The 15,549-nt window shown below is 34.9% G+C and overlaps 1 protein-coding gene across 3 annotated transcripts in view; it reads right to left on the bottom strand.

Annotated features, from left to right (window-relative positions):
• The window catches only part of NF1 (neurofibromin 1), a 109,721-nt gene that overhangs the window by 70,511 nt on the left and 23,661 nt on the right, over window positions 1-15,549 (bottom strand). For all 3 annotated transcript variants that reach the window (XM_062592879.1, XM_062592881.1, XM_062592882.1), the window contains exons 12-25: window positions 14,358-14,489; window positions 11,190-11,324; window positions 10,105-10,218; window positions 9,326-9,405; window positions 7,893-8,016; window positions 5,880-6,023; window positions 4,535-4,781; window positions 4,122-4,195; window positions 3,935-4,018; window positions 2,852-3,292; window positions 2,292-2,431; window positions 1,618-1,740; window positions 1,125-1,208; window positions 401-517 (exon numbers count right to left, since the gene is read on the bottom strand). In XM_062592879.1, the coding sequence (XP_062448863.1) occupies window positions 401-517; window positions 1,125-1,208; window positions 1,618-1,740; window positions 2,292-2,431; window positions 2,852-3,292; window positions 3,935-4,018; window positions 4,122-4,195; window positions 4,535-4,781; window positions 5,880-6,023; window positions 7,893-8,016; window positions 9,326-9,405; window positions 10,105-10,218; window positions 11,190-11,324; window positions 14,358-14,489 (2,039 nt within the window). The remainder of the gene's footprint in view (window positions 1-400; window positions 518-1,124; window positions 1,209-1,617; window positions 1,741-2,291; window positions 2,432-2,851; window positions 3,293-3,934; window positions 4,019-4,121; window positions 4,196-4,534; window positions 4,782-5,879; window positions 6,024-7,892; window positions 8,017-9,325; window positions 9,406-10,104; window positions 10,219-11,189; window positions 11,325-14,357; window positions 14,490-15,549) is intronic.

Below are 15,549 nucleotides of genomic sequence, written 5' to 3'. Positions count from 1 at the left end.
TGTCTTTTTTGTAGCATACTCTGACTTTCAAAGAATCTGCCCTAAAAGTTGTATCCGAAGTTGCTCGGATCAAGCAAGTGAATTGCACAGGTGCATCTTTCCAGGTAGTCATCTTGAAAAATATTTTAAGTTTCAAAGACAAAAATCTAAAATCTAAACAAGCTAATTCCATCAATTATGCATAAAACTATGCTGAAAGGAAACAAAACCAAAATTAACAATCGCTTTTCCAAATGGAAGTCTTTCCATAAACTTATCAGGTAGAGATTTGTGAAATAATGAGAGGTAACTTCTGGAGGGATAATACAGTTCTGCTAGAAGTATAATTATAGTAAGAGCCATATGGTGCATATACTTTTGCGTTAGTGTAGAGCAGAAATAGTTAAAAGAGACTATTTACTTAAGAAATAACTGAGATTTGGCTTCCATCAACTCAACTCCATCTCCTTCTTCAGGCTGCAGTGGAAGACCAGCAAGAAGAGAAACCACTGCTTCCATACTTGCTTGGTCCAAATCTCTGAAATGAAAATTTTAAGCTGTGAATCAGTTAGGCAGAATTATTACCTCCTTTCCCTTGACAGTTCTCCCTCCCAGTACACATGCCTTTTTCTTATACACTTAACTGCAGGTGAGCAGAATCTTCACCAGAGTAACCGTTTAAAAAGTTACGTTTATCGGGACAATAGCTATCACATTCTGTAGTATAGCTGTGATGAACTGCATCTACTATCAACAGTCAAAACCAAAATGGTCAGTTAAAAAAAATCCAAAAACAAACAGGAAGTTCAATTTCAACGTTACAATCTTTGCTGATTTTATCATTCAAAATGCACCATATGAAGACACAGGTCTAGCAAATAAAATACTTACAATCCTAATGTTAAATCAGAAAAGTTATTATAAGAATTACAGAAGAACAGTACATCTTAAAAGAAACCCATAAAACCTCCAAGGACATGCTAGTTAAGACTTTGCTTTAAATACAACTGTGATGCTGCTCTTCAAATGTTAAGTTTTTCCTTAAAAATAATACCACTAAAGGAGTCCAAACACTGCAGCTAATATGTGGATATCAAATGACACCTGGGACACTTCACAAACAGTTTAATAGTGCCCTTTCTAACCTTGTCAGACATTTCACATCTTCATCCGTTGCTTGATTAGACGTTCCCATAACCCAGTCTGTCAAATATTCCACCATTTTGTTCCTGTTTAAGGACAGCAACAAAACCCGACAACAACAACAACAAAAATACATATATAAAAGATACAGCTTTTTTCTCCAACCTTTGCCCCAAAACATCCAAACACACCCACTACTGTTGGCGTAATTCCTAACTATTACAAGTTTAATTTAAGAAATACACAGTTAATTTTATTGTACAAAGTAATACCCCAGATTGTTTCACATAAAATAATTTTTACACACACTTATCCCCATAGTCAAAATAAAATTTTAATGCAGCATCAAGCTCTAAATTACTAAACCTAAAGAAAAAAATATGAGTGAAGAAGGAATATCAGTATGTTTTTTTTAAATATGTAACCATCACTCAAAAGAAAAATCACATCTGTCCATATTATAGTATGTTACAAGTTTTATAATACAATACTTGCCTAAACTTCATTTCCTGGCAAAATGACAGGTCATCTCTCCTCTCCATCATTACTTCTACTAACTGACAGAGCTTAGTTTTTATTTGAATTGCGTGTACCAAGTTTCCAAGCACACGCACATATCTGAAGAAAAAAGCAAAAAGATTAAATACTTCATCCTGTACAAAACAAGCCCCACATATACAACAAATCTTTCCAGTTCCAAGTAAGAACCAACACACTGGACAACATAGCAGACTTGTGAAATTGGTTAGTTAATGTTTCCAGCTAATTTTTTCCCAAGTGAGCGAGCCAGCCTTTAGGTTTGCTAAAAACTAGTACGAAATTTCTTCTGGCCAAGGAAGTGCTCTATTAGTATAAAGCTGAACAGAAATCTGTTTCACCTGGTCCCTATCCACCATACACCAGTGTACTGTAAAGAAATCAGGAGTGCTTCCAGGAATGGGGATGAGCCATGAAACAGTTTTTAAGAAAGTAAGTCACACTTCATCAGTTTACTTTATGCAATAGTACAAATTTCCATGATTACTGTAGTCATCGGCATTGTAAGAGGGAGGATCAGACGATCGTTTTTTTTCTCCATAGACTCAAGCAGAACAGACGTAAACTAGAAGGGTTTACAACCCTCCTTAAATGTAATACTCTGCTTGGGATAGTCAAACAGGTTTTCTTACCTAACAAGGTTCAGCATCATTGTCTCAATACTAGCTTGTCCAAGATGTTCTGAACTCCCTTCCGTATGATTATCAAGTAAATTCTTCATTATAGCAATGGTTTGCTCTACAAATTGCGTGTTGGTCTCAGTTAACAAAACCTACAGGAAAAATGTTTTTAGTCTTAATTCTTTACACATGAAGTTTATTTATGAAGTATTTCTGTAACTGTAGCATTTCAGAATCTAATGGATGAGCATTTTCCTAGCATCATCTAATAAGAATTCGAATACATATCAAGATGCCTCACCACTACCAACCATAAAGATTTTGAGAGCATTTTCACAGATTTTGTACTCTGATACGTACAATCACTAAGAACTCAATGATTTTTTAATTACGTTAAATTAAATCTGAAATTACAAGTACAAAAATTACGATGCATGCTCTCAAGTATCATCATAATTTTTGGAAGTTCTTTGTACAAAATACAAAGAGACAGCAATTTCAATTACTTATGTGAAAGATGAGACTGACACTTTTATTATATACAAATATGAAAGAATATATCAACACTTTACCTGTCCTTGAGAATCAAAAAACTTGCTGATTGTGTTCTTCAATTTGTTAAATAGCATTGGATAAAGTGCTGGACTCAATTCCAAACCCACCAGATCTTTAATATTAGTTCGTATTTGAAGTCCCACTTTCTCATGGTTACAGACCATCAGAGTCAATAATCGGTCTATGAATTTGCTCACAGGAGTCTCTGCATTTCCCTCAGTGGACACCATAGATATCATGGAGCCCTTACGCTCATTGACTGGGCCCATAGGTGGACTGTAGGTTGCTAATCCCGCATTGCTACGATGCTGTAGGCACACTCCTCCAAGAGCACATAAAAACCCTGTCATGTTGATCCACTCCTGAAGAGAATCCGTGTCAGACAAGTCTATGGAGCCTCCCCCACTAACATGTGACATTCGTCTCTTAACAATTGTCTTATGAAGACTTTCAGTAACCTGAAAAAGAATGATCCAAGATGAAATCTCTTCAATTAAACAAAAATAATGGAGAGAGATCAGAATTTAAGGTATTCTGAAATGCAGTCCTGTCATTTAAAATTCACAGCCATGTTCCTCAAAAATCTTTCCCAGTCTCAAGAATTTAAGATTTGCCTTTAAGTACAGCTTATTGCCACAGTATAAACAGAAATTTATAGAGGTCCTATTTTTAGAGAAGTCAAAAAAGCAGGGCAAAAAAGAAACTGTAGGGTGTTGTCTAGTTCATTCACTGCTCTGAAGCAGGATACAGGATATTTAAGACATGACAGACAGTAGCTTGTCTAAGATCTTCCAGTGAAAGGGATGTCAATTTTCCCAGTAGTATTCCAGAGTTTTTACTATTCTTTAGTCAGTTGCTTCTTAATTCTTAAACTTAGTTTCCATCTCCCTTAAAGCCAATTACGCCAAATCATTTCTTGCTCTCCTACCATAGGTGTGGAGGACATAATTACCTATATTTTTCTGAAATACATTTATGCAGCTTAAGTCCCCCTATAATTCCCCTTTTTCTAGATTAAAGTTCAGTTTCTCAAAATGAATAAGCTTAAATGGTTACTTTGAATTTCTGAGGTACAAAGCTACAGAAAAATTCATAGTCACCTGCCCATCTTCCATTTTGGTCTTTGGGTAATTGAGGATTAGTTTTGTAGCTTGTTCCCATTTTGCATGTGTATCCTCCCAGGCCTAAAATAAGATATATATCAAGATTCACCTTCAAAATTACTTGTAAAAACAGTATTTTCTGCTTTAAAGAAATATATTCGTTTAAATTCAGAAGAAAGTTTACCTCTGTGTTGCCTGCAGTTGGATGTTCAATGCGTCTTAATAAAGCCATCACTCTTTTCTGAAGAGCTGCTCTCCCTACAAAGGGGCATAAAACATTTACCTAACAGTTCCTGAAAAACAACGTCCACCAAAAAGAGACCTTTAAAAGCAATTATTAAAACTAGCAAGAGGCGCATACCCCCTTTGAAGTGTTTAGAAAAGGATACTTCTTGTTACACTCACAAATCCTCATGAATATACTCATCCAAATTCTATACTCTCTCTGATGATTAAGATATTTCAGTGAAAGTAGAAGTAAAAAAAAAAAAAAAAAATAATAAAAAAAAAAAAGTACCTTAACATGTTTAGAGAATGCAAACCCAAACAGTTGGATTAAATAGGAACAAATAGATTTTCCAGACTAATCATTCTTACCTGTTGACATCATATTGCTAACAGATGCAAATTCCATGAAAGTGTTGTAGTTTGGCAAAAAATTATGAACCGAGACTTCGTCGACTCCACATCTGATATCTGCTTCCTCACAGAGGTGACGGAAGCAGGACATTGCAACAAGCACTGCCTCAATATCAGGGCTCCACAAAAACATGTATAGTGCAACTTCCAATTTTGTTTGGGCTTGCCGACAAATAGGTGTTCCACTGCATCCTGCTGTACTTTCCTTGGGAAACAGATTTCCAAATTTGGTAATATTGCTTATGAATATGGCAATTTTCTTTGAATTCAGCTTCACCCATACCCTTCTTTAATTGTATTTTTATTCATGCAGGAATAAGCAATCTCAACCAAGATCAGAAATCTATTGTACATGCTGTTGCACAAACACAGCAGCTAGGAGACTGCTTCCTTCTGAATGGACAAGATGGCAAGTAAAGGAAGTAACTATACCTACCTCTCTTTTGCTAATTTTGTTTCCTGCCAACAACACTAACTCATTCAAAAATTAACAACAAATATCTGCACAAATCCATGGCTAAAAGAGGATTTAATTGACTTAATATCTAATGAGGTGGACAGAATATGCAAGCTGCATGCAATCATTAGGTAATTTTTAATAGTATTGGCATAGGACTGGGAGGAAAATATTTATTCTTACCTAGAAATACCTAGTGTGTGCTCTTGATCAGTTACATGTTTCTGTCATAGCTTTATGCTGATACAAACATACATCTAAGTAGTTTGAATAGCATTCACAATATATGCAGTGCTTCAAAAGGTAACTTCGCACTTAAACTCACTGCTACTTGAAAAGTACACATTAAAAAACAAAATTAAGGTTTTGGCTCGTGAAAGATATTCTGCATATCCTGATCATTTTTTCCTGCAATTAAAATAAAACAGTAACACTAGAGCTGAAAAATGTGTCTGTCAAAGCATGTATTTTACTGAAATGCTTGATTTAGGGTCTTAAACAGTTTATTCAAACTGCATGCAATACTTAAGTTTCATATTTACTAACAACAAACGCATATGGATGCTATTTGTGATCCTGAAAAAAGGATTCATCAACAGTTAAATTTGAAAAAGGTGTGAGTTCAAGTCTGAAGAATCATAATTCATCAACACATTAGATAGGTACATTATACAGGACACAGCTGATCATTGCCTAAAAAGAGAACACTAGCCTAGAGCCTTCTCTTCCCAAGAAGCAATTAATTTTATTTTTAAAAATTACTCGCAAAGTGATTAAATTTCTACCAGCACATAGACTTTTTTCCCCCGCACATCTTGAAAAGAATCATCATTGTATGTTACTTACTATGGAAGAATTCCCTTTCCCTTTCCTGAGTGTAGCTCCTGGAGTACAACGTATCATCTCTTCGTGGTCAAGAGAAATTTGACTAGTTCCACCTCCAGAGACATCATAAAGGAAGAGAAAATGACAGGAACTCCTATCTGACTGCTGTAAGGAGACGGAAGAAAAATAATAAATCATGTTTGTTTTCTTTTTTTAAAGTATAAAAAGGGCAGATTTCAGAAAGCATACTCATAAAGGTAAAGGTTGAAGAACTTTTTACACACCTTTCACATGTGTGCTCAGCTTTGTAAAGTTACACTTGTTAACGGTAGCTTCTTACCCTCCTCTAATGCAGAGAAGTCCAGGCTGGAAGGAGGCATTTAGAAGGCACATTGCACGTACCAGTTTAAGATATGAAGGAAATACAGACCATACTGAAATGCAATCAGATCCTTAGTTTTTATATAAGTGAGTATCGCTAGAATACTATTGCAAGGTAGAAACAGGAGGGTGTTTTTATCTCCCTCACATGACTGAGGCAGAGTAAAAAAGAAACAGAGCTATATTAAGCACAATAGATGTAGAAAAAAGAGCTGGGTGGTAGTGGAAAATGAGAAATCTCAAACTCTAAGATAGTAATTCATTCAAAAATAATTTATCTTGGAACAAAATTTACCCCTTAAGAAAAGAAAGCAGGATTCTGGCAGTCATCTTTGAAAAAAAACACCTTATGGTAAACTCAAAATGATACCTCTTCCTCCCTGTTAGTTCTCTTCTTCAAACCCTTTATTTTGCCCCTGAAAGCTCTCTACTTATTCTGATACAAACATACATCTACTCCACAGAATACACATTAAAATAATTATAATTTAAACATAATTAAATCTAAAGAAGTTTAGCTCAGCAATAGTGCACACTTTATTCTATACATTTTACATTTAATCAGAAAAGCCAGAAAGGTGATTGTGAAGTAGAATTCTGACAACTACGATCTTTTTCTTATCCTGATGTAAACCATCATCCTCTAAGCACTGAGAGGGAAGAGATTAAAAGAAGTAAACAAAAAAAGACTGTTACTCCTCAGCCAGAAGCAGAATGACAATATTAAGTGGCTTCTTTACTTGAAGGAGAGCAGATTCCTGCTTAAAAGACCAGACATAAGTCTTCCTGAATTCATAAAAAGTCCGAATGCCTGAGGTGTTCAGCTGCAATTTGTGAGATCATATTTTACAATTTTATACTAAATATGAGATACCAAATGAAAAAGCCTCAGCACCAAAACAGACAGAAAGTAATCTCACTTACTAATCCAGCTACCCCACTGAAAAAGTCATTTAGGAAAAAAAACAAAAAAAATCCTTTTTAAGCACTCAAGCATGCTACGTAATGCATGCAAGGCAGTACCCTTCTAATGTTAGCATAGCTTTCAGGTCAGATAGAGAAAAACATTTTTTTTTTCTAGTAAGTCTTTAATTCAAAAAGTAGTATGGCAAGTCTAGTTGTAATTCTAGTAGACTCCCAAAAATTGCATTAGAATGTGTTCAGCTTGCACAAAGTCTCCTGAGATTATCAGAAAAAAGGAATTTGAGTAGTCACGTGAACATGACATACATACAAAAGAAATTTTATTTCATGCATGAAGATGCATATTTTATCATAATCATCCTTCTCTTTTTTTCACCTTGTAGAACATTTCCCCTTTGTATTAAGGCAATTAGTAATAAGTATCAGGCACCAGTTCTTCAAAAACAACTTTAAGATTTTTGTAAAACATACATTTTCTGGGCAAGGAGAACCAACTAAAACAATCTGTGAAGTTAGAGAAAACAAATCCTAAACCCAATTTTAGTTAATCATTCTAATCAAGGGTGCTTTATACAAAGCATTTTCTCTTAACAGACAAGAAATAAAAAAAGGAAGTGTAGATACAGCTACACTTTCCATCATAAAAATAACCTGCAAATAAAGGGAGTGATGAAATAGACACCAATTCATTTTAATAATCTTAATAGATAGGTGCTAACATTTACTTACTTTGTTTTTCAGAAGAAACTTATTCCTGCAAATGAGAATTTCTCTCAGCCACTTGAGGATTTCTGTACTGCTGAGCATCTGATGACTAGTTAGTTTCTTGCAGATATAAAAAAGCATTTGTGAACTGCAGCAAAATGGAATTCAGCATTAGCTTTATCATCCAATCACATAAAACTTTTGAATATATCATTGTATTTTACATAGAAATAGGCAATTAGTATGAATATCCTACACATATATACTAGTGTCATCTTTTTAAATGTATAGAAGATACAATATAGGTGTGTACTTTAAATGACAATGTCCCTCTGACCCTTCCCACCGCCCAACTGGCCTTTTTGTTCCCTAGAGGAAGTTAAGCAATTTGGGTACTTGTTAGAAGTCCAGACTCCAGGGCTGTCGATTCAGAAGTCCTCCATTTATCCACAGAACAGATACAGCACAGACAGTGGCAGTACAAGTTTACCTACACTGCTCTGACAACGTGTCTCAACTCTGTTCTGGAAGGAACACATCTAGGGATGTTCCTCCTTCATATCCATTCAGGCCTCACACTCTCTGTTAAAACTGCCAAAGGGTCCAAATTAGTGTCAATTTTAATGGGTTTTTCCCCCAGCCCGAACAGACCACAAACTCATTTCAACTATTAGAAATTACAGTAATGAGTTTCAGTTATTGCCCATCTAGGTAGGACTGAGTTCCATATATTTCATAACAAGCCTCTTCAGCCATATTTTGCAGTCATGCAGGCCAATTTGTTGATGTCAGTAAGAGTGTTCCTCCTAGACATTAATTCCCTGTCTTCTAAAAGAAACATCTGCATCAAATCAGATTAGATCACCAAATAATTTTTTTAAAATACTACAGTTCTTAATTCTAAGTTAACAGATTCCTACTTTTTGTTTTGAGCTTTCTGTGTAATTCTGACTTTTCTGGAACTCTATTCACCTCAATATTCTGCAAAGAAAATCAACTGCAGCTGCTGTGAAGTCATAAAAAGCAAGATGACAAAGGAGACCCACAGGTCAAGGCAAGCAACTAACTTCCTTTAGGTTAGGGCTTCAGAGTCAAGATTAGCAAATGCACACTTTTAGAATAACTTAGCATCACCCTCCCTCAGCCCCCAAAGAAGAAAATAAAATTTAAACAGATAGCAAAGATTTGAATGAAGAAAAAAAAACTAACTTTTAAAACTAATAACCATTGCTACATCTTAACAATAGACTGAAGAAAGTCACTGAGAAAGCCAACATGTACTTTAAATAGTAAAATAAAGATCATCTTTTTCATGAGTACACATAAATAATTTCGACTGCAGATTCATGCTGATGGTGCATAGATTTCCCAAAATATTCACAGCTATTTCAGAAGAAAAGACAAAAGACAAATAAAAACAGCTATTTCTCTTAATTTACAGAAGTGAGCTTACATACCTAATTTCCCAGAATGTTTCTATAGGAGCATCAGGATTCCACAAGTCAATGCTATCCAGTTGGTGAAGAACTAGCAAGGCCTAATTTCAAAACAAGTTAAAGTATCACTTAAAGACAAAAATTTGTTCTCTGTCATTATGCACAAGGAGAAGCTAAAGCTCACTTCATCATAAGGAGACTCACTATACCAAAAAACATACAAATGTTTACAACTAAACTGGTAAAGTCACAGAATTAGTAACATGACATGGAGAGGTTGAAAGTCAGGAGCAACCCTGGTGACTATTCAGATTCTACAGTCAAAGCTAACAAGAGGAAGATTTCATTAGCCTTAAAGTATCCTATCCAGCCCTCCCACAAATACAGCTTCCTCTCATGCACCACATAACACAGGACCAGACACTACATTAGAAGCTTTGGTAACAACCACTTAGAAAACACAGAAGAGAAGGCTAAAGTTTAATGGTGGTCTCTGAAAACATGTAACAGAGGAACTGTCAAACTAGACTTGCTCAATACTAGCAAAGAATAAACCATTCTAAGAGGTGCAGGATAGTCACAAACGGCAATATGAACTACTGCCTTTTTAAAATCTTCTTACAGGACTCTCCTGTAAAACTTTCAAAGTAGGAAACATTTAGAAAAAGATCAATAGCAGCTAAACTCTAAGACACAGAACTTCACAGCTAATCACTACTTCAGAGCTTCTACAAAAGCCTTGATTTGTCTAGCACAGCCTGTGAACTAATCATTTGGCAAGCAAAACATTTATCCCTTACCTCCATGGCTTCTTGTGCTATATCTGGCATGCTGGATTGTGGAACAAGCTGTACAAGGCCTGTAATTAATTCAGCAGTGCTACCTTGAGTCTCAGGCCCTTGCTTTCTTGGATTCTAAATAGAAAAAAGGAAAGTAAATGTAAAAAGTAAAACTTCTTAATAACTGGTCATGCCACTGACCATTAATGTCAGCTGTGCCATTAATATTCCTATAATCAAACAAGATGGATTTCTGAATCTTTAACAGAGTACCTAATTTCTTCTTAAGCCATGACCATCCTTCCTTGTGTATCATATCCTTGACCAATTAAAATATTTCTAAGTTAAACAAACTATACCAAAGGAAAATGTTCAGCACTGACTGATTACATCTTTGTACAGCCCAATGCAACATGGCATATCACATGCTGTAAACACGTAGTTTACATCTGCTGCTCTTCATTAGAATTGAATCACAGAAGACTTGTAAAGCCCCAGAAGAATATTTATGAAGAACAGAACACTCATTTCAGCATGAATTCAAGAGAACATTACACTTGTTAAATTATAGTTCCCTTTTCACATCACTCCAATGAATCTTTAGCAAAAATTTTTTTTAAGTACAATTGCCTCATCCTTCCTTTATTCAACATTATAGAAGACATTAATGCATGTTTAGAGAGAAACTAACAAAGATCTAAAAGTATCTGTCTTTCTATGCATGAAACTGTTACCTAAATCTTTCTTTTTCCTCATGTTAGGTTTCTTATTGTTCTATTCTCCTCTCCTATTTTTTCCTCCTTCAGACTTGTAGAGCTTTATACTCCTTTTTATTGGCTGTTCTAGGTCTCTAGATTTCCTTTCGTTGCCTTTTTCCTTCTACAGTATGGAACCATTATAACTGGAGAAAAGAATGAGTAGGTAAGTATCCCACAGGCCAGGTGTATGTTTTTAATTTTTATTTGTTTATAGTTTCATTTTGATACTTCTACAAAGTGAAGTTTAAGGTCTTTACTATTTGAGTTTCAAAGTTAAAAGAAGTTTAAAAAGTTTTGAAGCACTTTCACAAATAAATTTTACTATTTGAATTAATACAATATACTTACACATAGCAAAAGCTTTGGATCAGCATGGATCAGTTTTACCAAGGATAATAGCAAGAACTTGTAGCTTCTGGTTTCCAAATCTGTAGGTTTTTCTTTAAATTTAAGGCTTGTCATTTTCTCTTTAAATGTAAGACTCTAACAGGAGGAAAAAAAATCACAGCAATTGTCAATGAGGTACTCTATGTAGTGAGTTAAAATTAAACATTTTAAGAACTATATTGCTTATATCACCTATAATCTATGAAAAAAATCTTTAAAAAATTACATTAAATTCACTCAAGTAAAATCATAGTCTTCGACTTAAAAATCCTCTTTTAAAAATACATACACTATCATTTTGTTATGTCTTTAAAGTTTACTTGAGAAATGTTTCAGTGAGTTGCATGTGGAATATTTTGCATAAGACAAATTGTGGCAAAATAAAAATGGATAAAATCACTAGTAAGAATTTACAGGGATTTTCTCTAGTCACTTAGAAATAAATAAAAACAAATGGTTCAAAGTAAACTGGAATACATGAGCAGGTTTGGAAAATTTCTCAAAGGCAAAATATTCTATTTTCTGCCACAGTCACAGTTGGAATGACAGTATTTTCATTTCTATGACCTCTGAAAATTGCACCTTTCAGCTTTCACAAGATACACTATCATTAATACAGTACACAGTGCACCACAAATAAAAGTTAGCTTCATTTGAAAAATTAGTAGATTGCTTCTGCACCATTCAGCCTCTTTATCTGGAACAGGGGACATTTTAAGGTATGTGCTTAGAGTCCACATAAGGTATTCTGAATTGATCCAACGTGAAAAAGCGTGAACTAGATCATATTCTACCACCACTGTTCACACAATGGAATCCAGCTACCAATATTACCACAACATTTAACAAATAGCTAGGTGCAGTGTGAAATAAGCATACATGGATGCTACCTGTTAGGAGGATTTCAAAAATTTTTATCCTTCAGTCCTACAGCACGTACAGTCTGCCAAAGTGAACCACCCTGTTGTACGGCATTCAACTGCACTTTCATCTCAACAAAAAGATATTGCATATATGCTAATGTTTATGATGACAAAGAATTTTTATTTATTTAACATATAGCACAGGCCTGCATTAAGTGTTCCCCACTATACCCTGCAACAGAAAATTTCATTAGGTTCAAACAGTTTATATATTGATTGACTTTATCCTGTATCACTAGGGATTAAGTTAGTATTTTTGCTTACTGCTATCAAAATAGTTGAGACAGTAACTTGGACAAAAAATTGCTGCTGTAGATACTCAACACAGGACAGAATACAACTTTCTTTAGAAACTCAGTTCTTTAAACTATTTTATCTAACTTATTATTTGAGAAGATCTCAACTGAACAGTAACATAAACTTGTTTTTCATTTGCAATACACAAACATACAAGTATAAAAAAAAAAGTAGCTTGAAATTATCCTCAAGTTAATTGAAGTATAAATATGACATTGTATAATTAAATTTTACAAGAAATGCTACAACCTCGTACTATTTTGCTAGAAAAATATATAGTGTGAAAATATACAGAATAAAGTCTACCACTTAATAAGCATCAGATCAAGAAATAGGTGTCACACCAGCAGAGATAACTAGTTTTGTGCAAAATCTTAGTTTTATGCAATTAAGAGAATTCTGAAAATAGGCACAGGGCAAAAAAAGCTGATTAGTTTGATTGTGTGAAGTAAATAAACTGCTTTACAGAAACTAAAGACTACCAAAAAACAAAGACAGAGACACGACTGCTCTCTGCAAATACATCAAGGGGATAAACACTGGTTTGAAGATAACACACAACATTGGCACAAGAACAAGGGGGATAAGTTGGACATACATACATTTAGGCTGGAAATTAGAAAAGAATTCTAACCATCGGAGCAGGGAGATTCTGGAAGAGCACCATGATGGAGAAGTAGGGGGCAGAAAGAAGAGAACCAACAAAAAGTCTTTACTCCAAAGATGGAGCTCAGACTTTGCAAAAGGGATCATGCTGCAATTGCCAACAGCAGCACTGAATGCACAGACTCAGAGACGTCTCTTCCAGTCCTATATTCTTATGTAAAACATGCTACCTTTTGTATCTGAGATGAAGTGTTGTGACTGCAGCGGTAACTATACACAGAAAAGTCCGAGCAATGAAAGGCTTTTCTGCGGTAGTTACGAGGGGTCATACTTACAGCAACAGAGGCCCACTGCCATGCAAAACAGTGACTGGTTGGCATCTGACCATGACAGCGACAGCAGCCAATAAGAACAGAAAATAAGAAGCAGAAGACAAAGCACCACCAATCAATGTCAGAGTTGCCATTAAAACACCCCTGCTATTTTCTCAATAGATAACTATATATACACATAAAAAGCAAGTTAAACATGATATAGCTTTCAGCTAAGGATATTTTGCTCATGTTCTTTCATATGAGAAGCACAACAGGAATATTTTCATATGCTGTTGTCGGCCTTCTTCTAAATGAAATATCCATCACATTTGGAAAACACCAGAAAATCAGCAAGTTTACTTAACGCATCAGAAGTCCTACACGGAAAGTTCAGAACAAAGGCAACACAGCTGCATAGGAACTTACTAAAAAGCAGCAGCATCTGGATGAACTACAAATTTGAATTTACCCAAGATTTCTTCTAAGATCAAGAGTATTGTTTTAGTTTGTTGCTGTCACCAAGGCCAAACAGTCAACTTGCTCAACAGAAAGCAAGCAGAACAAAAAAAAGAAATAATTATGCCAATCACGGTAAAAGCATTGCAGTTATGAAAATCTAACATACAAACGTATGATCTTTTTCAGATTCAACAAAAATGGATGTATTACCTAGCTATTTATACAAAAATGCTTAGAATGGACAACTAGCCATAAAGGAAAGTTACCCCTTCTACGGCGGTTCTATGTTGCCCCTCTAAAAGCAGCATGAAGACTAAGAAACATCCATAACCAACTGACTATGAAGAGTTAGTCAATATATCAAACTGCAAGTTTACAGAGCATGTATGGCACTCTGTTGCTTTTTGGGTTGCAGTGTTTTCCTCCCTCTAGTTTCCAGTCTAAAGTTAATGAATAAAGAAGCAGGAATGGAATGGAGACACAGAAAAAGCAACAGGTTTATGTTTTAACAGCTTCTGTACATGTCTTACCGGTGTCATGCGAATTGCTGGATGTGCCCCACAACCTTGCATAGCTTTATGAAGCGTCTCACTAAACATGCTGCGAAGCTCCATGGAATGACAGTACACAGCATCAATCTTGGGCCACCAGTCCAATGCAGACTAGAATTAAAAGGCAGTAAGGCTCAAGCAGTAAACTGGATATACATAGGTGACATTACGATTTATTTTTAAATCTGTAACAATTACAAAATCTATAATATAATTAACTACCTTTAAGAATAGGAGGAGTTGACACAACATTGCAGTTCTGTTAATTTTTCAGCCTCTCCACAAAATTGGTAATATTTAGATGAGTTATAACAAAAGTAATACTTCCAAGTTAGCTGCTTACTATATCACATCTCTTTACAACCAACCACAAACTCTAAAACCATGACTACAGGAAACCATGGCAAGACTTCAGGATACAGGGAGCTAACAAGCAATACTTCAAAACAAACATTTAATATGTACTCAATTCCTTGTGATACACTGAACAAAACAGAATTTTGATATCATAAGTGCTTAATAATCTCTGAAATATTGTACAGCACAACATAATAAATATAATAAAGCATAGTACTTACTTTGAAAACACACAAAAATAGCTACAGAATTATACTTCCAATAACTTCACTATCTCTGCTCTAGATATACCATCGTATCTTAGAGTAGCATGTTCTCCCCTTTTTGTCAAAACGCCTAATAATTTTTAATGTAGTATTCTCAGTATCACATCGGGATAAATAAAATACAAGAGGTAATGTAAATTAAGTATACTAGGCTGGTTGCTCAGCACTGAGGAAGCCAAAGCTCACTGATCAATTCTACGTTCACAGTGATCAGGGAAATATTTCTAAATAGTGTAAAGTCATATTTCAGGGATATAAGAAACCAGAGTAACAAATTCAAGATGAACAGTTACACAAACTCAAATTTCAGCATTCAGCATTTGCTTCTGTTTTATACTACTTGAAATCATGCTAGATCAAATTTCTGGACACAACCATAAACTCAGCTCTTCCCTTCAGTTTCCACATCAGCATACTAGAAGTAGCAGAAGATGATACAACTACATGTGGCTTGATATTGTGCAAGTTTCTCATGTAGCAGTAAAGCAGCACATAATTATAAAACCAAAGAACAAAAAAATTTTTGTTATTCTAGAGTACTTAAATAT

Source organism: Rhea pennata, chromosome 20, assembly GCF_028389875.1.
Source record: "Rhea pennata isolate bPtePen1 chromosome 20, bPtePen1.pri, whole genome shotgun sequence".
Lineage (NCBI taxonomy): Eukaryota > Metazoa > Chordata > Aves > Rheiformes > Rheidae > Rhea > Rhea pennata.
The sequence above is the reverse complement of the archived record's forward strand: the minus strand, read 5'-3'. Positions and strand labels throughout refer to the sequence as shown.